This window comes from Colletotrichum paranaense, assembly GCF_030867605.1.
Source record: "Colletotrichum paranaense strain IMI 384185 chromosome Unknown Scaffold_10.1, whole genome shotgun sequence".
Classification (NCBI taxonomy): Eukaryota; Fungi; Ascomycota; class Sordariomycetes; order Glomerellales; family Glomerellaceae; genus Colletotrichum; species Colletotrichum paranaense.
Window position 1 is genome coordinate 365,722 of NW_026848968.1, and position 15,173 is coordinate 380,894.

General features: G+C 54.3%; 5 protein-coding genes across 5 annotated transcripts; 3 read left to right on the top strand and 2 right to left on the bottom strand.

The window, feature by feature from the left end:
* Positions 1-2,344: 2,344 nt before the first annotated feature.
* CPAR01_11797 (uncharacterized protein) lies at positions 2,345-3,553 on the top strand (the record flags this gene model as incomplete). The annotated part of the gene is made up of 1 exon (XM_060496055.1): positions 2,345-3,553. The coding sequence occupies one exon, from the start codon at positions 2,345-2,347 to the stop codon at positions 3,551-3,553; it is 1,209 nt and encodes a 402-aa protein (XP_060344840.1).
* Positions 3,554-5,201: 1,648 nt separating this feature from the next.
* On the top strand, positions 5,202-6,693 carry CPAR01_11798 (uncharacterized protein; the record flags this gene model as incomplete). Its single annotated transcript, XM_060496056.1, has 2 exons — positions 5,202-5,293; positions 5,496-6,693. The coding sequence occupies 2 exons, from the start codon at positions 5,202-5,204 to the stop codon at positions 6,691-6,693; spliced, it is 1,290 nt and encodes a 429-aa protein (XP_060344841.1).
* Positions 6,694-6,916: 223 nt separating this feature from the next.
* Positions 6,917-7,895, bottom strand: CPAR01_11799 (short chain dehydrogenase; the record flags this gene model as incomplete). The annotated part of the gene is made up of 2 exons (XM_060496057.1): positions 6,917-7,685; positions 7,789-7,895. 2 exons carry the CDS (start codon positions 7,893-7,895, stop codon positions 6,917-6,919), a joined length of 876 nt encoding a protein of 291 aa, XP_060344842.1.
* A 966-nt stretch (positions 7,896-8,861) lies between these two features.
* CPAR01_11800 (uncharacterized protein) lies at positions 8,862-10,619 on the bottom strand (the record flags this gene model as incomplete). The annotated part of the gene is made up of 9 exons (XM_060496058.1): positions 8,862-9,189; positions 9,237-9,397; positions 9,445-9,485; positions 9,539-9,652; positions 9,707-9,838; positions 9,884-9,973; positions 10,026-10,217; positions 10,265-10,432; positions 10,481-10,619. 9 exons carry the CDS (start codon positions 10,617-10,619, stop codon positions 8,862-8,864), a joined length of 1,365 nt encoding a protein of 454 aa, XP_060344843.1.
* Positions 10,620-12,222: 1,603 nt separating this feature from the next.
* CPAR01_11801 (uncharacterized protein) lies at positions 12,223-14,391 on the top strand (the record flags this gene model as incomplete). The annotated part of the gene is made up of 1 exon (XM_060496059.1): positions 12,223-14,391. One exon carries the CDS (start codon positions 12,223-12,225, stop codon positions 14,389-14,391), a length of 2,169 nt encoding a protein of 722 aa, XP_060344844.1.
* Positions 14,392-15,173: the final 782 nt, after the last annotated feature.

Here is a 15,173-nt window from a genome sequence, read left to right on the forward strand (position 1 = left end):
TTTGTTTTTCACTTTTGCACGGTTTCATTAGAGCGAGCGTTGTTTCTGCACTTGGAACTCAGATTGAAAGCTGTATCGATATGATTGGCTTCTTATTTCCATTTCTCTTTCTTCTTTGCTTCTGCAACTGCTTAGGTCGACTTTCTGGCAGCGGAAAAGTTTATACCCAAAGCAGAGGCTGTCGCGAGCTCTGCTCCTTTATCTTCATATTTTCAAGCATCTTTATACCATTTACAGGACGAATCATGTATGTGCCGACTATGGCTGTGCGGCCCGGGTGAGACCCGCGGGCGTTTTGAATTTTGTAGGGTCGGGACATGATAATGAGTTGTGCTTTCTGGACATATGCGGAGACTTTTCCAGTCTCCTACCCCGGAAGGAGTCATGGGTGTCGTGTTTCCTTTAGCGCACGACATCCGGACTGGACGATTTTGATAGACAACCTGTATCGGCAATCCGGGAAGTTCGCACTTCTTGTGCTTTTAGGGAGAAGGGTATTCAGCAAATTGTTACGCTTAGTTAGCTACCTTGCGCGGTTCTGTTTTCTTCTTCTTCATTTCTACTTAGAGGACATTGTTAGCAGGATACCATTGGGATGGGTTCGGCTGCCCCCTCCAAAGCCACGGGCACGGGGCGTTGTTGGAGACTACAAAAGGACGTAGTTCATTCAGGGCCCCAGCCTTTTGGGACGGGCAGGTAAAAAGGGGAGTGGTTTTGGAATGTCAATGGGGGCTATTATGGTGTATGGTATTTGGTAGCGGATGAACTACCCATCTCATTTCCCTATTCTAGCGGCAAGGATAAGATACCCCTAACATGGCTGAGCCGTGTAGGCCGCATATGAAGTAAACATGTCGTTGGAACAACAACTCTATCGTTTGCAACGTGCTTAATTGTCTCGCGATTATAGTGCCAGCGGACGTTGAATGATGATCTTTGTACGTTCACGCCCCTCCTTCCATTTTAACACGGAGGACCGCCGGAGTCAATCACTTGCCCGTTCCGGGCATCCCGATGAATGGGGAGACTACACTCCAGACTGCTTCTGGAACTCTACGGACTCAGTGACTGTATGTATTTTTGCTCTCCTGAGCTCTTGCAAGACCAATAACATCAAGGTTCGGACACTCAATTGGTGAATATAATCCCTCCCCCCTGTATATAAGAACGAAGCTTCCGGGCATGTTCAGCGTCTAGCTGTTGGCGCCGGCGTTGTGATACAGATTTGAAACGGGGTGGATTAGTTCACCTGTTGGGGAGGCCTTAGAGGGTGGTCGCTTGAAAGGCCCTGGAGGATTGGTCTGAGAAGACGGGCCATCTTTCTCTTCTTTTCTTCTCTGCAGTGACATTTTCTTTGAAGTGTGTTTGGTACGGATGCTCGTTGAGTTAGGTAGTTTATTTCTGGATGGCTGGATATGGGATGGGGGGCGGAAGGGAACATGTCACTCGGCGCGTGTTGGGAATGAAAGCGTTCGAACGGATGTGGATACCGCGTGCGCTCGCTCCCGCGCGGCGGGTACGGGAGAACCCAACGGTTCGAATGGAATGGCCCTATTGTCCGTTGTCCGTTGGTGTTCCCGTTTTTTGTGACATTTGCGGCTTTGGCCCTGGATGGTGCCTGGCGATTCACGAAAGGGGATAAGGGGGTACATGGTTTGGCGTGATTGGGTAAGGTGAGTGAGGTGTGAGTGAGGTGAGCATAGTGGATGCGGTTGCTGGGCTGCGGGTGGGGTCTGTTTACTTTCGACGTCATTGGGACGGGAGGCTGGGAGAGAGCAGGCGCGATGGGGTGCTGGACACTATTTCGCTAACACAGAATACGGCCTTTGGAGGTCGCATCGGGTTGCACACGAATCGAAGGGCCAAGCTATTTGTCCGTAGTCAGTGTTTTTTCTCCATCCTACAAGGCCATTTCACCTTGGAGCACTGGGCAGGCGCAAAAAAAAAGTCCCGAGAGAGAGCAGGGAAGCGACCCCCAGGCAGATTCCCCCACCAACCACCTCACTTGTTCGCGCACATCCCCCAGCCACGGCAATTTCTGGTTTCTATAGGAACAAGCCTTCCGCCATCACGCGGCTGGCCAGGCAACTTTCACCTCTTACCTTGTCCGCATTCTTCACCTTTTCGACATTCCACCGGGAGAATAGAGTGCGTATTACCCATTCTCTGACTAGAGTGGACTGCAGAAGAAGCATTCCCTTCACAGCATCCACAACCACACATTCCAGTCTCACCTCCATCATCGCTGGTTCTGCCAGCAATCGTCAACTACTACCCAGATTTCATACCGAAAAAGCTTTTTTACCACGTACCTCGACTTCAACTGAAGTCCACCTTGCCAATCATGGCTCCGGCCGTCGTCAACGGCCTGGCGCACCAAGCCCGCTCCTTCATCGCGGGCAGACGACTCTCGAGCCTCCCCGACCCAGCAGACATCACAGCTCGATCAATCGACGCGGGCTCCGTCGGGCCTCTCGCCGCTCGCTCCCTCCTCCTCGCCCGCGATAGCACGGGATACAAGGAGGACCCCCACGTCGGCGTCACCGACCCGGGGAACATCAACAACACGGCCATCTTTGTGCTGTTCGGCCTCATCGGCGCCGCTTTTGTCATCACCGGCATCTGGTTCTTCTTCTGGGCCCGCAACGGAGGCTTCTACTTCAAGGACAACGACTGGGATGACTACAAGACGACGGTGCTCCGCCGCAGGGGTCCCAACGGCACTCTCCTGTCCGGCGCCACCAAGTCGACCAAGCTCGGAGGCGGCAGCGTCTACAAGGACTACGACGACAACCAGACGAGCATCTCGGGAACTACCCTGTCAGGCATCACGGCGGGGCCTAGCGACATCGGCGCCCGTGAGAAGCGCGAGCGCAAGAAGGAGAAGAGACGCAGGGAGAAGGAGGCCGCGCGCCACAAAGAGAAGGCCTCGTCCCAGAACTACGACGAGGCCGGCGTGCTCATTGACGAGGAGGCCGAACGCGAGGCCAAGAAGCACCTCCGCTCTTACCGCCATGAGAAGCCCGCCCGCGTCGGCGGTCTGAACAAGGAGTCCGAGGCGTCCGAGTGGGATGGCTCAACGAACCCTACCGAATCCAACGTCTCAACCAGCTTGTTGTCAGGCCAGCAGACCACGCCGACGTCTACGCCCCACAAGAAGAGCGGCCACGGCGGTATTCGCAAGGTGTACAGCACGGCGGACCGCAACGAGGAGCGCGAGCGCCAGCGCATCCGCGCCGAGGCTAAGAAGCTGCAGGAGCGGGGCCGGGCTGCGGGTAGCTCGAGGCGCGACTTCAGCTTCCAGCGGGCGAGCACGGTCGCCGAGGACCAGAACACACGCGGCTACGCGCTCCCGCCGCCGAGGGAGGAGCCCGAGCCGAGTATGCCGGGCAGCTGGGCCGAGAGCGATATCACGAGCGCGCTGGAGAGCGATGTGGGGAACAAGTCGTATCACCACGTCATTCCTGGTTTGAGCAGCCAGAGCGCCGTGAGCAGTGATTATGCGGATGAGAGGCGCAAGAGGAGAAAGGAACGTCGTCACCGTGATCACTGAGTTATGATGGTCATGTCATGGCCATGATCCTGGTGATATTTACAAGTCACGGTTGATAGGATATGAAAGATGAAGAGCAAGTTTCGCGAAATGAGGCATGATGAGTCTTGAATTCTCATCCGAGACTGCATGGACGATGGACGATGGACGAAGGAAGTTGGGAGATGGATCATGGAGAAAAACAAACAAAGACACGAAATGGGTTTGAGTTGCGATTGGCGAGCATATTTTGAGAAATGCGGGCGTTTGGGGATTGCTTTGTGGTAATTTCTGGTATCGGGGACTTTGTGCCCTGCGGGATGGATGTGTAGAGTAGCAACGCGAGCAACGCGATCATGTAGAATGATGATTGGGCTGAAGCAATGAAATGAGGATTCAGTAATTGTGTTTAGCAGCTGTGATTATGGGTGATAATGATGGGGGGATTGTAGTGTTGAAGTGTCATGTCGAGGTGAGTTGAAATGTTGAGGTTCGATGTTGAAGTGAAGTCAAGTGGGGTTTATGATGTGAGCGAGGACATTTGTAGTTGATATCGCCATTTGTCATCGTTGTTAACTCAAGGTTTGGAGACGGATATGGAATTCTTGGGTATGCTCATTCTAGCTTGAAATGTCTGGTTATACACCACGAAGCTTTGTATTCCAGGAACCTGATCTTTTCGTCTATAGCGGTGATAGATTTTGGCACGTTTCAAGCTTTGCTGTGTTCTGAATCCACATGTGGTTTTGAAATACCGTTATCCGTGTCATTGAATGATTTCCACGCAGTCGGTCACTACTGCTATGTACGGATACTGAGGGGGGGGGGGGTAACTTACCTGCCTTAAGCCTAATGAATTCCAGTGCGTTGACCGCCCCGTTCTAATATTATTTACTTGTAGAAAGAGGAAAAGATAGCCATGTTCTTACAACCCATGGTCTTATCTGGAGGTGTGTATCTGTAAGCTCGGCTCCCACTAAAGTATGAATGGAACTGTTTTCAAGTCCATGATGTTGCGGTGTCCGACCGAGTTCATTACTAATTGGTAAGCGGAACCTGCAGCGATAAAGTTTCTAGCCCCACGGTGTTCTAGGCGGGGGTTGCTGCACAACCTGAACGATGAGTTGGTGCCGGTAACTCATTGGATCCTTGCAGGCCCGAGCGATCGCGGCAGCCGCCGGCCGCTGTCGGGGCGTGGAGGGGGAGGGGCGGGGACCCTTTTTTTCGGCGGGGTGGTTGGGAGGAACGACGCCGCGGGGTATTGACGGGTTGCTTTTTTTTCTTCAACCTCCCTTTTCGCTCGCGCTCCTGTTTGCCTCTCGAACGATTTCGGTAGTCTGGAGTGGACCAATTGCTTCACTTGTACCAACGCGGAAAGCATATCATTCGCCAAGCAACTTTCGATCACTATTCAAGTTTGTTGAGAGTGTTCTGGCGATTTTGAGCAGGGGTGATTCGGAATCGGTGCCCCTCGTCAGAGGCACTTTGCGCAACACCATCATCACTATCGAGCATACCAAACGCGGGAAAACTCAGAAATCTCACCGGCGTTCGAATCTTGGTGTGTTCAAGTTGGAGAATTCTCACGCCGTTTCTTTCGGCGCAAGGATTACGCGCAGAAATCTGAGAGGGCAGGAAATAGGGGGAAGGAAAGCCAGACTAGCCAGCCATGGCGGACGACGAGCAATGGAGCGGCATGGAGAACACGGTTGACGATCCGGAGGAGACGAGGGTCATTTTCTGTGCCCTCGACTCATTTCTGTGAGTGGTTTATGCTCTATTTTCTCTTCCTGTTCTGCAATTGGATGAGGGGACCACCGCTATATCACGGGTGAGTTCCGCAAGGCGGAAGAGATTCTTCACCCTGACGTGCCAAACGAACGGAACTCACCCTCACTCTTGTTCTCATCTTCCTCACCATCATCATGACCTCAATCCTTTCAACTCACTAACAATCCTACAGCCAATACGCAAAAGTGGCACACTTCAACGTAACCCACCTCCGCCGCCAATCCTTCTACGCCCTGCCCCAGGCGCACTGGCAGATGCTCGCGGCTCCGCCCTTCAACTTCCTCGACACCCTCGAGCGCACCGACGACGCCATCGAGTCCAACGCCGAGCTCGCCCGCGCCATCGCCCACAACGGCCTGCGCTCCTTCCACCTCGTAGACGAGAACTCGACAGAGGAACCCAAACTGCCGGACAACTGGGTCGGCGTCGCAAAGCACGGCGACACCGACAAGGCGCGCAGCACCCTCCGCCAATTCTACCGCGACTGGTCCGCAGAGGGCGCCGAGGAGCGCAGCATATGCTACGGTCCTGTCCTTGAAGCCCTCGATCGCGAGCGCAAGGCCCGACAGTCGTCTTCTGCCACGACGACAGACGCCAACGTCGCTGCCGCGGAACCCCTGAAAGTCCTCGTCCCCGGCGCAGGACTAGGCCGCCTCGTCTTCGATCTCTGTCTCAACGGCCACGACGCAGAGGGCAACGAGATCTCCTACCACCAGCTCCTCGCCTCCTCCTACATCCTAAACTGCACAAAACAAGCAGGCCAACATAAAATCTACCCCTGGGTCCACTCCTTCTCCAACCACCGCACGCGCGAGAACCACCTCCGGAGCTGCGCCGTACCCGACATCCACCCGGCGACGGAACTCGCGCGGGTGCAGCAGCAGCAGCAGCAGTCTTCTGAATCGGGAGGCGCAGGAATTGGCAGCATGTCAATGTGCGCCGCAGACTTCCTCTGCCTCTACTCCGACGCCGAGCACGCCTCAGCCTACGACGCCGTCGCGACCGTCTTCTTCCTCGACACGGCGCCCAACCTCATCCGCTACCTCGAGACGATCCACCACGCCCTCCGCCCCGGCGGTCTCCTCATCAATTTCGGGCCCCTGTTGTGGCACTTTGAGAATAACGCCCCCGGAAACCACGGGCGCGATACCGACGGCGATGGCGACCACGATGCGAGTAACTCGTCCGGTATTGCGGATCCGGGGAGCTTCGAGTTGAGCGATGACGAGGTCATGGCGTTGGTCGAGAAGGTGGGTTTTGTGGTGGAGAGGAGGGAGACGGGGATTGCGGCGCCGTATATCCATGATGGGGAGAGTATGTTGCATACCACGTACCGGGCGAGTTTTTGGGTGGCGCGGAAGCCGTTGTAGACTTTTTCTTGCTGTCTTGAACTCTCTCGATCTTCTGATTTCTTGGCTCTGTTACCAATCTGTACATATTGACGGGATGTAAGGGGTCAGCAGTGCAAATTAACTGCATTACGGTAGCATGATAGACTCGAGGCAAAGGCAAAGTGAACCCTGATGGGAGGCAATTACATATTCTTGTTCGAAAAAACAACACACCATCTACACAGTCTACTCAGAAGCTTCCTTACAACTTACTAGGAGGAACGTTCAACTCCCCCCTCTGCCACAACGACCCACCATCAATAGCAATAACCTCCCCGTTAACATGCGAACCCGCGCGACTAGCAAGGTACACCACCGCGCCCGCGATATCCTCCGGCCGTCCCAGCCGACCCATCGGGTTCCCCTTGCCAATCTTATCCGCGCCGCCACCAATCTCCAACAACCCGTTGGACATCTTACTCGGGAAGAAGCCGGGGGCAATGGAATTCACGGTAATCCCTCTGGGAGCAAGCTCCAGCGCCAAGTTGCGACCGAGGTGCAATACGGCGGCCTTGCTGGCGCTGTACCCATACGTGCCCTGCTTGCCCAGCGTACCGACCCCCAAGCCCGCAACAGACGCCGTGATGATAACCTTTGCCGGCTCGCCGCCAGCGCTCTTGTTCGCAGCCACGCTCTTCTCGAGCAGCGGCGTAAACAGCCGAATGGTGTTAAACACGCCCTTGACGTTCAAATCCATCACCTTGGCAAACGCCTCGTCCGGGTGGGTATCGAACGCCTCGCCCCAGGTAGCGCCCGCGTTGGCGAACAGGATATCGACGCGGTCGGCGTGCTTCTTGACCTCGGCGACGAGGTGCTCCACGCCCTTGATGGACGCCGCGTCCGCGGGGACCGGGATCGCGACGGCGCCGGGCTGGAGGTTGGGCAGGGCGTTGAGGGCCTTGCATGCCTCTTCGCAGGCTTTGCCCTTGCGGGAGGAGATGAAGACTTTGGAGGCACCGGCTTGGAGGAAGCTGTTGTTTTTTTTTCCATCGTCAGTCAAAGGTTTCGTTTCACCATGATCTTGTACGGATTAAAGAGCACACGCAAGAAAAGAGAAGGAGAGATTGAACGTACGCTGAGGCGGCGTGCAGACCAAGACCGCGAGAGCCGCCGGTGACGACGGCGACCTTGCCCTTGAGGGAGAAGAGGGAGGGAAAGTCGTGGAGCTGTGCTTCGGCCATTGCTGATGATTTCTCCGGGGTTCCTGTGATTCAATTGATTGTTTCAAAGGTTTCTGATGAAGAAGAGCAAGTTTAGAAGGACAGAAGGTCGGAAGATCGGAATAAAATGAAAAGTATGGGGGATGAAGAAGGTAAAAAGGGGGCCCGGGATTGGAAATCCGTACAGCTAATCAATCAATTCGTCTCTCCCCCAGAGTTTAGAACCGACCTTACCCCGGGCGGTGACGTTTGCGGGGGAGAAGATACCGAGCCTCGGCTGTCCCGCTAGCTCCAGTTTCCCAGACACCGGGCCCACACCGGGAAAAAGCGTGGGGTCGGGGCCGATTACTGATGCACAGCATTTTGCATTTTCGCTGCCTTGGGGTCCTTGGGGTTCTTGGAATCCTAGGGGCAAAAGTGCAAAAACACCAGACAGGAATTGTAAATTCCATGTAAGGTACGGCTGCATTGTTCTAGGACCCAGCGTCCTGGGTTTGCGGCGCAGCCCTATCACAATTCATATGCAGGGTACTTCACAAGCATAGGCTGAGCAAGTAGGGTTGGTAATTCAGTGTTGAGGAATAAATAGCACATAGATGAGAGTCGTGATCGTGTTGACGAGATCCACGCGAGATGAGAGAAAAAAGAGACTCTAGTAATGCAATCTGACCATGGCCTGTTCCCATGCTCTCCACTGTTGTTTGAGCTTGCATCAATGCTGCTAATGCTGCCAACTCCCTGTGAATAACAATCTTATGCCAGATAAATCCAAGTAAATGTTTGACAACATGTGAATCATCATATCATAGCTTCCGCAATAATAGCGTAGTAAATGAGCCGGGTTGTCGGCAAAATAGACTGTCGTCTCATCGTGATAGAGGAGCCCAGGTAGGCCTAGCTCCTCCCAAAACGTATAATTTGTTAAAATGTGCTGCCATCACAAGTTGTGACAGAGACGCAAACATGTTCGCAGATAAAGGCGTCTGCTTATTTTCTTGACTTCTTCTTCGCTCGGGTCTTCTTCTCCCAGCAGTCATCGACGGCATATTCGACGTCTTCAAAGTCGTCCGGGCTGATGTAGCCGATGAAGAAGACCTTGACGTTGTGTTCAACCGTGACAAGTTTGGAGTAGTTCACGCGCGATTCTTTGGCGAGCTTTTCTCCCTCTATCGTGATCTTGGCCCGGACTGGTGGGAATCCAAGCTTTGGCTCATCGCGAAGCGGTCGATGAGGCTTGTGGCTGTAGATCATGCCGTGCTTGTGGGCTTTTACGCCCCTCTTGTTGCAAGCTTTGCCTTGATACGTGAGGATTGGCCTGATCTGTCAGCGAAAACTTCCAGATGATAAATTAGGCCGACTTACACGCAGGTGCAGTGCCCTTCGTCATTCGCAATGACAATGAAGCGCCTGAAACCGATGAATACAGACCCTCCAAACTGGTCTTGAATCTGCTGCTTTTCGGATATTGTCGAATTCCCTGCGGCGTGAGAGCCGGATGGCTCCGACCATAGAACCTTGAAGACCTATCACACTTAGTCAAGTGAAATCATAACTGTGTAAAGTAACCTACCGATCCGGGCCGGAATTTGTGTGACGGTTCAACGACGTAACCTCCAAATTGTCAGAGTCAGTGAATCGAGGTATAGATGCATATGTCCACTCACGAGGGTCAAGATCTTCAGCAGACCCATGAGTGCCGCTTATGTCGAAGGATGGTGTAGGGCTTTGGCGGCCCTTTGGTGTTGCCGTACCGTCGTCCTCCTCGTACGCTGGATAAGCTGTCTGGGTAATCAGCCATGGGGATGGCACTGAGGACTATGCCTGTTCCTTACCTGTACCATATGCGGGATCCGTCGATGACCCGCCGTGACCGGAAGTCCCATACATCTCGTTGCGGTTCGACATAGCCTCTTGCACAACCGGATCATCATAGTCATCTAGGTCCGCCGTTGCGTATCCAGAGTCTGCCGACGTCAGCATGGTTCAGATCCCTAAGCCGAGTGCCTCACCTTGACTGTATGTAGCCGTAATTGGATCATGAGCTGTCCCATATCCCTCAGACTCGTGATATAGGCTTTCTGCCCCAGCTTGCGGAGGAGCTACTTTGGGTTTGTTAGCTGCACAGTCTTTCACAAGATCAACCTCGCTTACATTCTTCATCCTGTAGCCCAGTGGTGCCACCCTTTGCGCCCCAGAAAGGATCTAATGGCGGCGGGGGAGGGTCTTCAGGTGAAGGACTTCGTTCAGCGGGTGGATCTGGGGCGTAGGCTGTCTCTTTTCCCTTCCTAGATCTACCTGAGCTGCCTTGGGATGTCGCCGAAGGTTCATACATGTAGGATGGATCTGCAGCAGGGTTAGTCCCAGCTATGCGATGCTGTCACACAACTCACCATTATGCTCGATATCCTGTCCCTCATAGCCATAACTGTGTTCGGTGGTAGGTGGCAGATCGAGGTTGTCCATGGTTTCCGTGAGTTCGTCTACTGCTCGGGGAGTGAAATCGTCTTGCGGCGCCGGCGCCGGCATCGCAATATCCTGCCACTCATAGTCGTATTCGCCTTTAGACGTCAGCTGCATTCGCAATCGTACGTCGATTCATGACTCACCATTGCTGTTCATGCGGTACCTGTAGTTCTTCTGGTAGTCTGGATTCCACTGCCAATCACTCCACGCACTCCATGTACTCCCACCTCTGCCGCCTCCGCTCTTCGACTTGTGTTTGCTTGACCTGCTCGACTTGTGCATGATTGCATTTTGTGTCGACACTTGGAGAGGTTCGAACTTCGGCGCCGATCATGGGTGGGCCTCCGCGCAAGACCGGGTTCGGAGACGGAGACCGAGTCTTGGTGATAGTGTAAGCTTGAGGCTCAAGAAGAAAGAGACAACAGACAAGCGGACCTCGACAGGCAAGCCGGGCCTCGAGGCCTCGGGGCCACGACAGGATAAAAGGAGTGCCCGCTTAATTGGTTGAAGTAGCTGCGCGGCAACGCGTGACGTATCTTGCGAGATATGACTGGCGCAAAAGCGACAGTACTCTTGCAGGAAGGGGGGTATGAGCCTTCACAGAGCCTGCATCGTCTTGCAGGAGCTTCGAATCCTAAAGGGATGTACTGAGGTGGAAGGTCGGTGCCAGGCTGAGAGAAAGAGTGTGAGGAAGAAGATCGGTCAACGGGAGAGCGTGAGACAGGAAACGGAAGACGGAGAACGACGAGAAGAGGGTGTGACACGGCACGGTTGCCTTTTCTTCCCGAGTTTACCCTCCCAAGTGACTGCCACAGTATGGTCTATGGACCCGGGGTCGATAAGCCGAATGAATGCACTTCATTATCCATCGAGGATTTCCCACCGTAGGTACGTGGAGCAAAGTGGACAAGAAACAACGGCGGCCCCAAAGGCTCGCCTTCTCCTCTTCCAGTCCCGCGAGGTGGTCTCACAGATGGCACCCGCTTGCACACCCTGGTCTCCGTTCTGTTCATTGTATGGTGTGCAACCCAAGAGACGCCACCCCTGGCTGTATGAAGGCCCGAAGAGGTTGCTGGCCGGCGGCGGTTGGCTCGCGTGTTGATTGAAATTCTGTACCGGTACGAAGTGATTGGAAAAGAGACAAATGGAACCAGGCTGCGCTTCTTCGTCCCGTTGTGTTTTGGTGTGGGATGACTTCCCACCAGTAGCGACGACTGCTCGACTTGACCCCGCGCTGCCCGTGTCCACCTGCCAGTGGTGCCAGTGGTGCGCGGTGGTCCTTGTCACTGCCTGGGTGGACCGCCGAGAAGAGCCCCCCCCACGGAAGCTCGGGCTCATTAGCTGTGGTGCTGACACATATCGGGACTAGCGTCGGGACGGCAGCAGCTAGCTCCGCAGTACGTACTCTCGTACCCTCCTAGAGCACAGATAGGTACCTGGTTGGTCTCCGCTGAACGGCTGGGAAGGCACGAAAGGCACAGAAAGCAGATGCAAAAGGGGGCTAGCACACGGGAGGCAAGTGGATCCGCTTACCGAGAAAGGCTCAAGGGGGCTCCTCCAACGGTGTTGCTCGTCTCGGTCAGCACCCATCGTTTTGTTCCCACGTTTGTTGCATTACTGCTGCTGTTTAGGTTGCTGCTGCCTCTCCTGCTGGCCTGCTTCTGCTGGCATGCATCCGTAATTAGCACTACCTTGCCTGAAGAAGGTGGTGACTGGAACGAGCCGCGTCGACTACGCCCACAACATTCTCAAGTCGAGCCGTCACATCCTTCGTTCGAAATTCATTCCAGCGACCGTCGACGACGAACTCTCCCTTTGTCGCATAATCAAACCCTACCAAGCGATGGAACTATTCCACGACCAGTACGCACCATAGCCTCTCTTCATGGCTACGACCGAAAGCCCCAGACGACGGACCTCCGCCACGAGTTTGTCAGGGGATGCCGAATGCCACGAGCATGCCATTCCATCCGAAGCAACGACTATTGATGCTAGCTATTCCGAAAGCGTTCAGCTCATGCCATCACCACTCTCACGATCATATCCACCACCACCACCTCCTCCTCCGACGTTGACACGACCAAATTCTCTTGGCCCCTTGATGGCAGCCCCATCTACATGGCAAAAGCCCGATGCGTCACAACACCATGATTCTCAATCCTCAGGCCCGAATACACCGCGTCCTCTATCCCATCGGGCCAGTCACGGACACAAACGACCTCACCCTTCGCCTCCGCCTCCGCAGTCCCGAGGACCGCGGCCACCCGTTCCCATCATGCTCCTTCACCCACCACCACCTCCGCCGCCGCCGTCGCCGTCAAACCTCGATGCTGCCTTCAGGGGTCGAGGGCTGACAAAGGTTTCGATGCAACGCAGCCTTTCGCCGTCCATGTCTCTATCATCAGGCTCATGGCATCACGAATACACTAGCTCAGACGACGACACAAGCTCAGTAGAGGCAGATTACTTTGAACAAAAAAATCGCGTGGTCTTTCCACCGCTTATGCCCACTGTGCAAGATCGTCAGGTATTTGAGCGAGAGAGGAAACATATCACAGACTCTATTACGGACAAAGTCTCTCGGCTTGAGAACTCACGGAGCTCCGTACCCAGCCTCGTCGATTCTGATGCATCTTCGGTGGCGTCCATTGCATCCCTGGACGACGGTGTACAGGAGCTATGGGTACAGATGAAGCATCGCCGTCAGCGGGTGAACTTTCTAAAGCAGGACATGGCTGGCCGGCGTAAGGTTCTTCGGGACCTGCGTCGCAGAAAGGATGAAGCCGACAACAACTTCATGAACATGTTGCGCCCAATTCTTGTCAAGGGTCGGCGTGGTCTATCTGCAACATCTGACCAAACGTTGGAGACACGATTTGCCGAGATGCAGGCACTTCGAACGGAATACCACACCTTCGAAGTTGACTACGAGGAACTTGAGGTCTCGCTAGATGAAGAAGAGGAAGGCCTCAATAATACCGAGACACGCTTCTTCAGCCTTTTGGCCGCTGGTAGCAAGAGACAACCCCGGCCAAGGATGCGAGAAGAGGATTCCGAGGATGACGAATCTGAAGAACAACCTGATATACCATATGAACTCACCGGTATTTCCCGCCACGGGCCTTCCGACGATGCCCATCCGCTTTGGCAAGACCTTGTATCTGCCATCGGGGACTTGAACAACGCTAAAGAAGAGTACGACGATCTCCTGCTGTATCACAGGCAATACACGTACAGCATGGATGTTAAGAAATCGACCGGGATGAAGCCTAGCGCGGAAGAAGTCGAATTCATGGACGAATACCCGGAAGAGGAGCGCGAGAAGCGGGAGGACATCGATCGCCTGACAGAAGAGGTTTCCAGGCTGAAGCGGACTTGCGAAGAAAATGGTGCGATGAAGAAGCATCCGTCCTTTGAAATCGCACACGCTCTCGACCCAACTATTGGCGAAGACATGGTGCTCGACAACACTCCCCCAAGATCTGGATCCCTGGCCCATGGCCGGTTTTCCGAACTCTTATCTCGTCCAGACCATGTACTTCGGCCGGAGCCGGTGACAGCCATTGAGGAGGTGAGGCGCGCTGCGAAGATCCACGCAGCGGACCCGGCTACACTGCCGCAGCTTCGAGCGGCTCAGAAGGAGCTGGGCATTTCTAGGCTGATTAGCGAATTCAAGGAAGAGGACAAGTCGGATTTTATTACGCGGTGGCTTCTGCAACAGCTGCGTACTTCGCCAGTTGCTGTTGAACTTCTTTATTCAACGTTCATACACACCCTTCGGCTCAGGATTGGCAACGTACACAAGTGGCAGCAAGACGTCTTGTACCACTGGTGGAGAGACGGTGCTGTCAAATCGCCGGAGGAATTTTTTGGCCCGCTTACAGGGAGTGGGATGGTGTCTCCGGGGCGCGAGGCTTCGCCGGAACACACTTCTCTCCCTCCGGAGCGCGAGGTGCGCATTTCTGCACCATCGAGAGCGGCGACGGAAGACTGGTCGAGTGGCAATCGTCGCATATACCCCGAGGAAGCGAGCCGGTCGACTGAAGTTTATTGATCTTGCCTAGCGAGCGCGTTTGTTTGCTTTCTTCAGTTGGGATGCTGCTGTTTTGGGTTCCAGATCCCACATGTTATAGCCTTGGAAACAGACCTGGCATAAAGGATGATAGACTGTATTTTGGATTGGAGCGATGGATCTGCTTTGTCTGGGCGGCATACTGATACCCTTTGAAGACCCAGTTTTGATGGAATGTAAAGATAACCGAGCGGGCATCTCTCGAGCTGATTGAGATTCAAGGGGTTACCAATACCGGATTATTTTGTTTTGGGGGCATGCTGTTCTATTTCTAGTTGAATACACGTACGGGGGTGGTTTTTGCCTATCTGCTAATGGTGCATCCCATTGCCCGTGACAAACCTGACACCAACGAGCAATTCAGTTTTATTTGGTTCGTATCGTCCAGGCCAGGCCTGTTCAGCCGATGTCTGACGACGGTCTAAAGTACCTAGTGCACCACCTCATGTTCGAGGCTAGCGCGCGGGAGCGAAAAACAAAAAACAGACGAACCCCACACTAATCATCTCGGGACGAGCCATGTCGACGAAGAACGGTCCCGTCGCTCGCTGAAATTTGGCGTCAATGTGACAGGTGATGTACCTGGTACATTGGCACTATCGCGCGACGGGTGATGCACTGCGTTCTACAACGGGTCTGATGCGGAGAGCGGAGCAGCAAGCGCGAAGAGGAGAACCTACCTAGGAGAGGGGGAGGGGGTTGGATGGGGTGGGAGGGCAGGCACCGCGCATGTGATTTACGCCGATGATGCGAGCTAGGTAGCT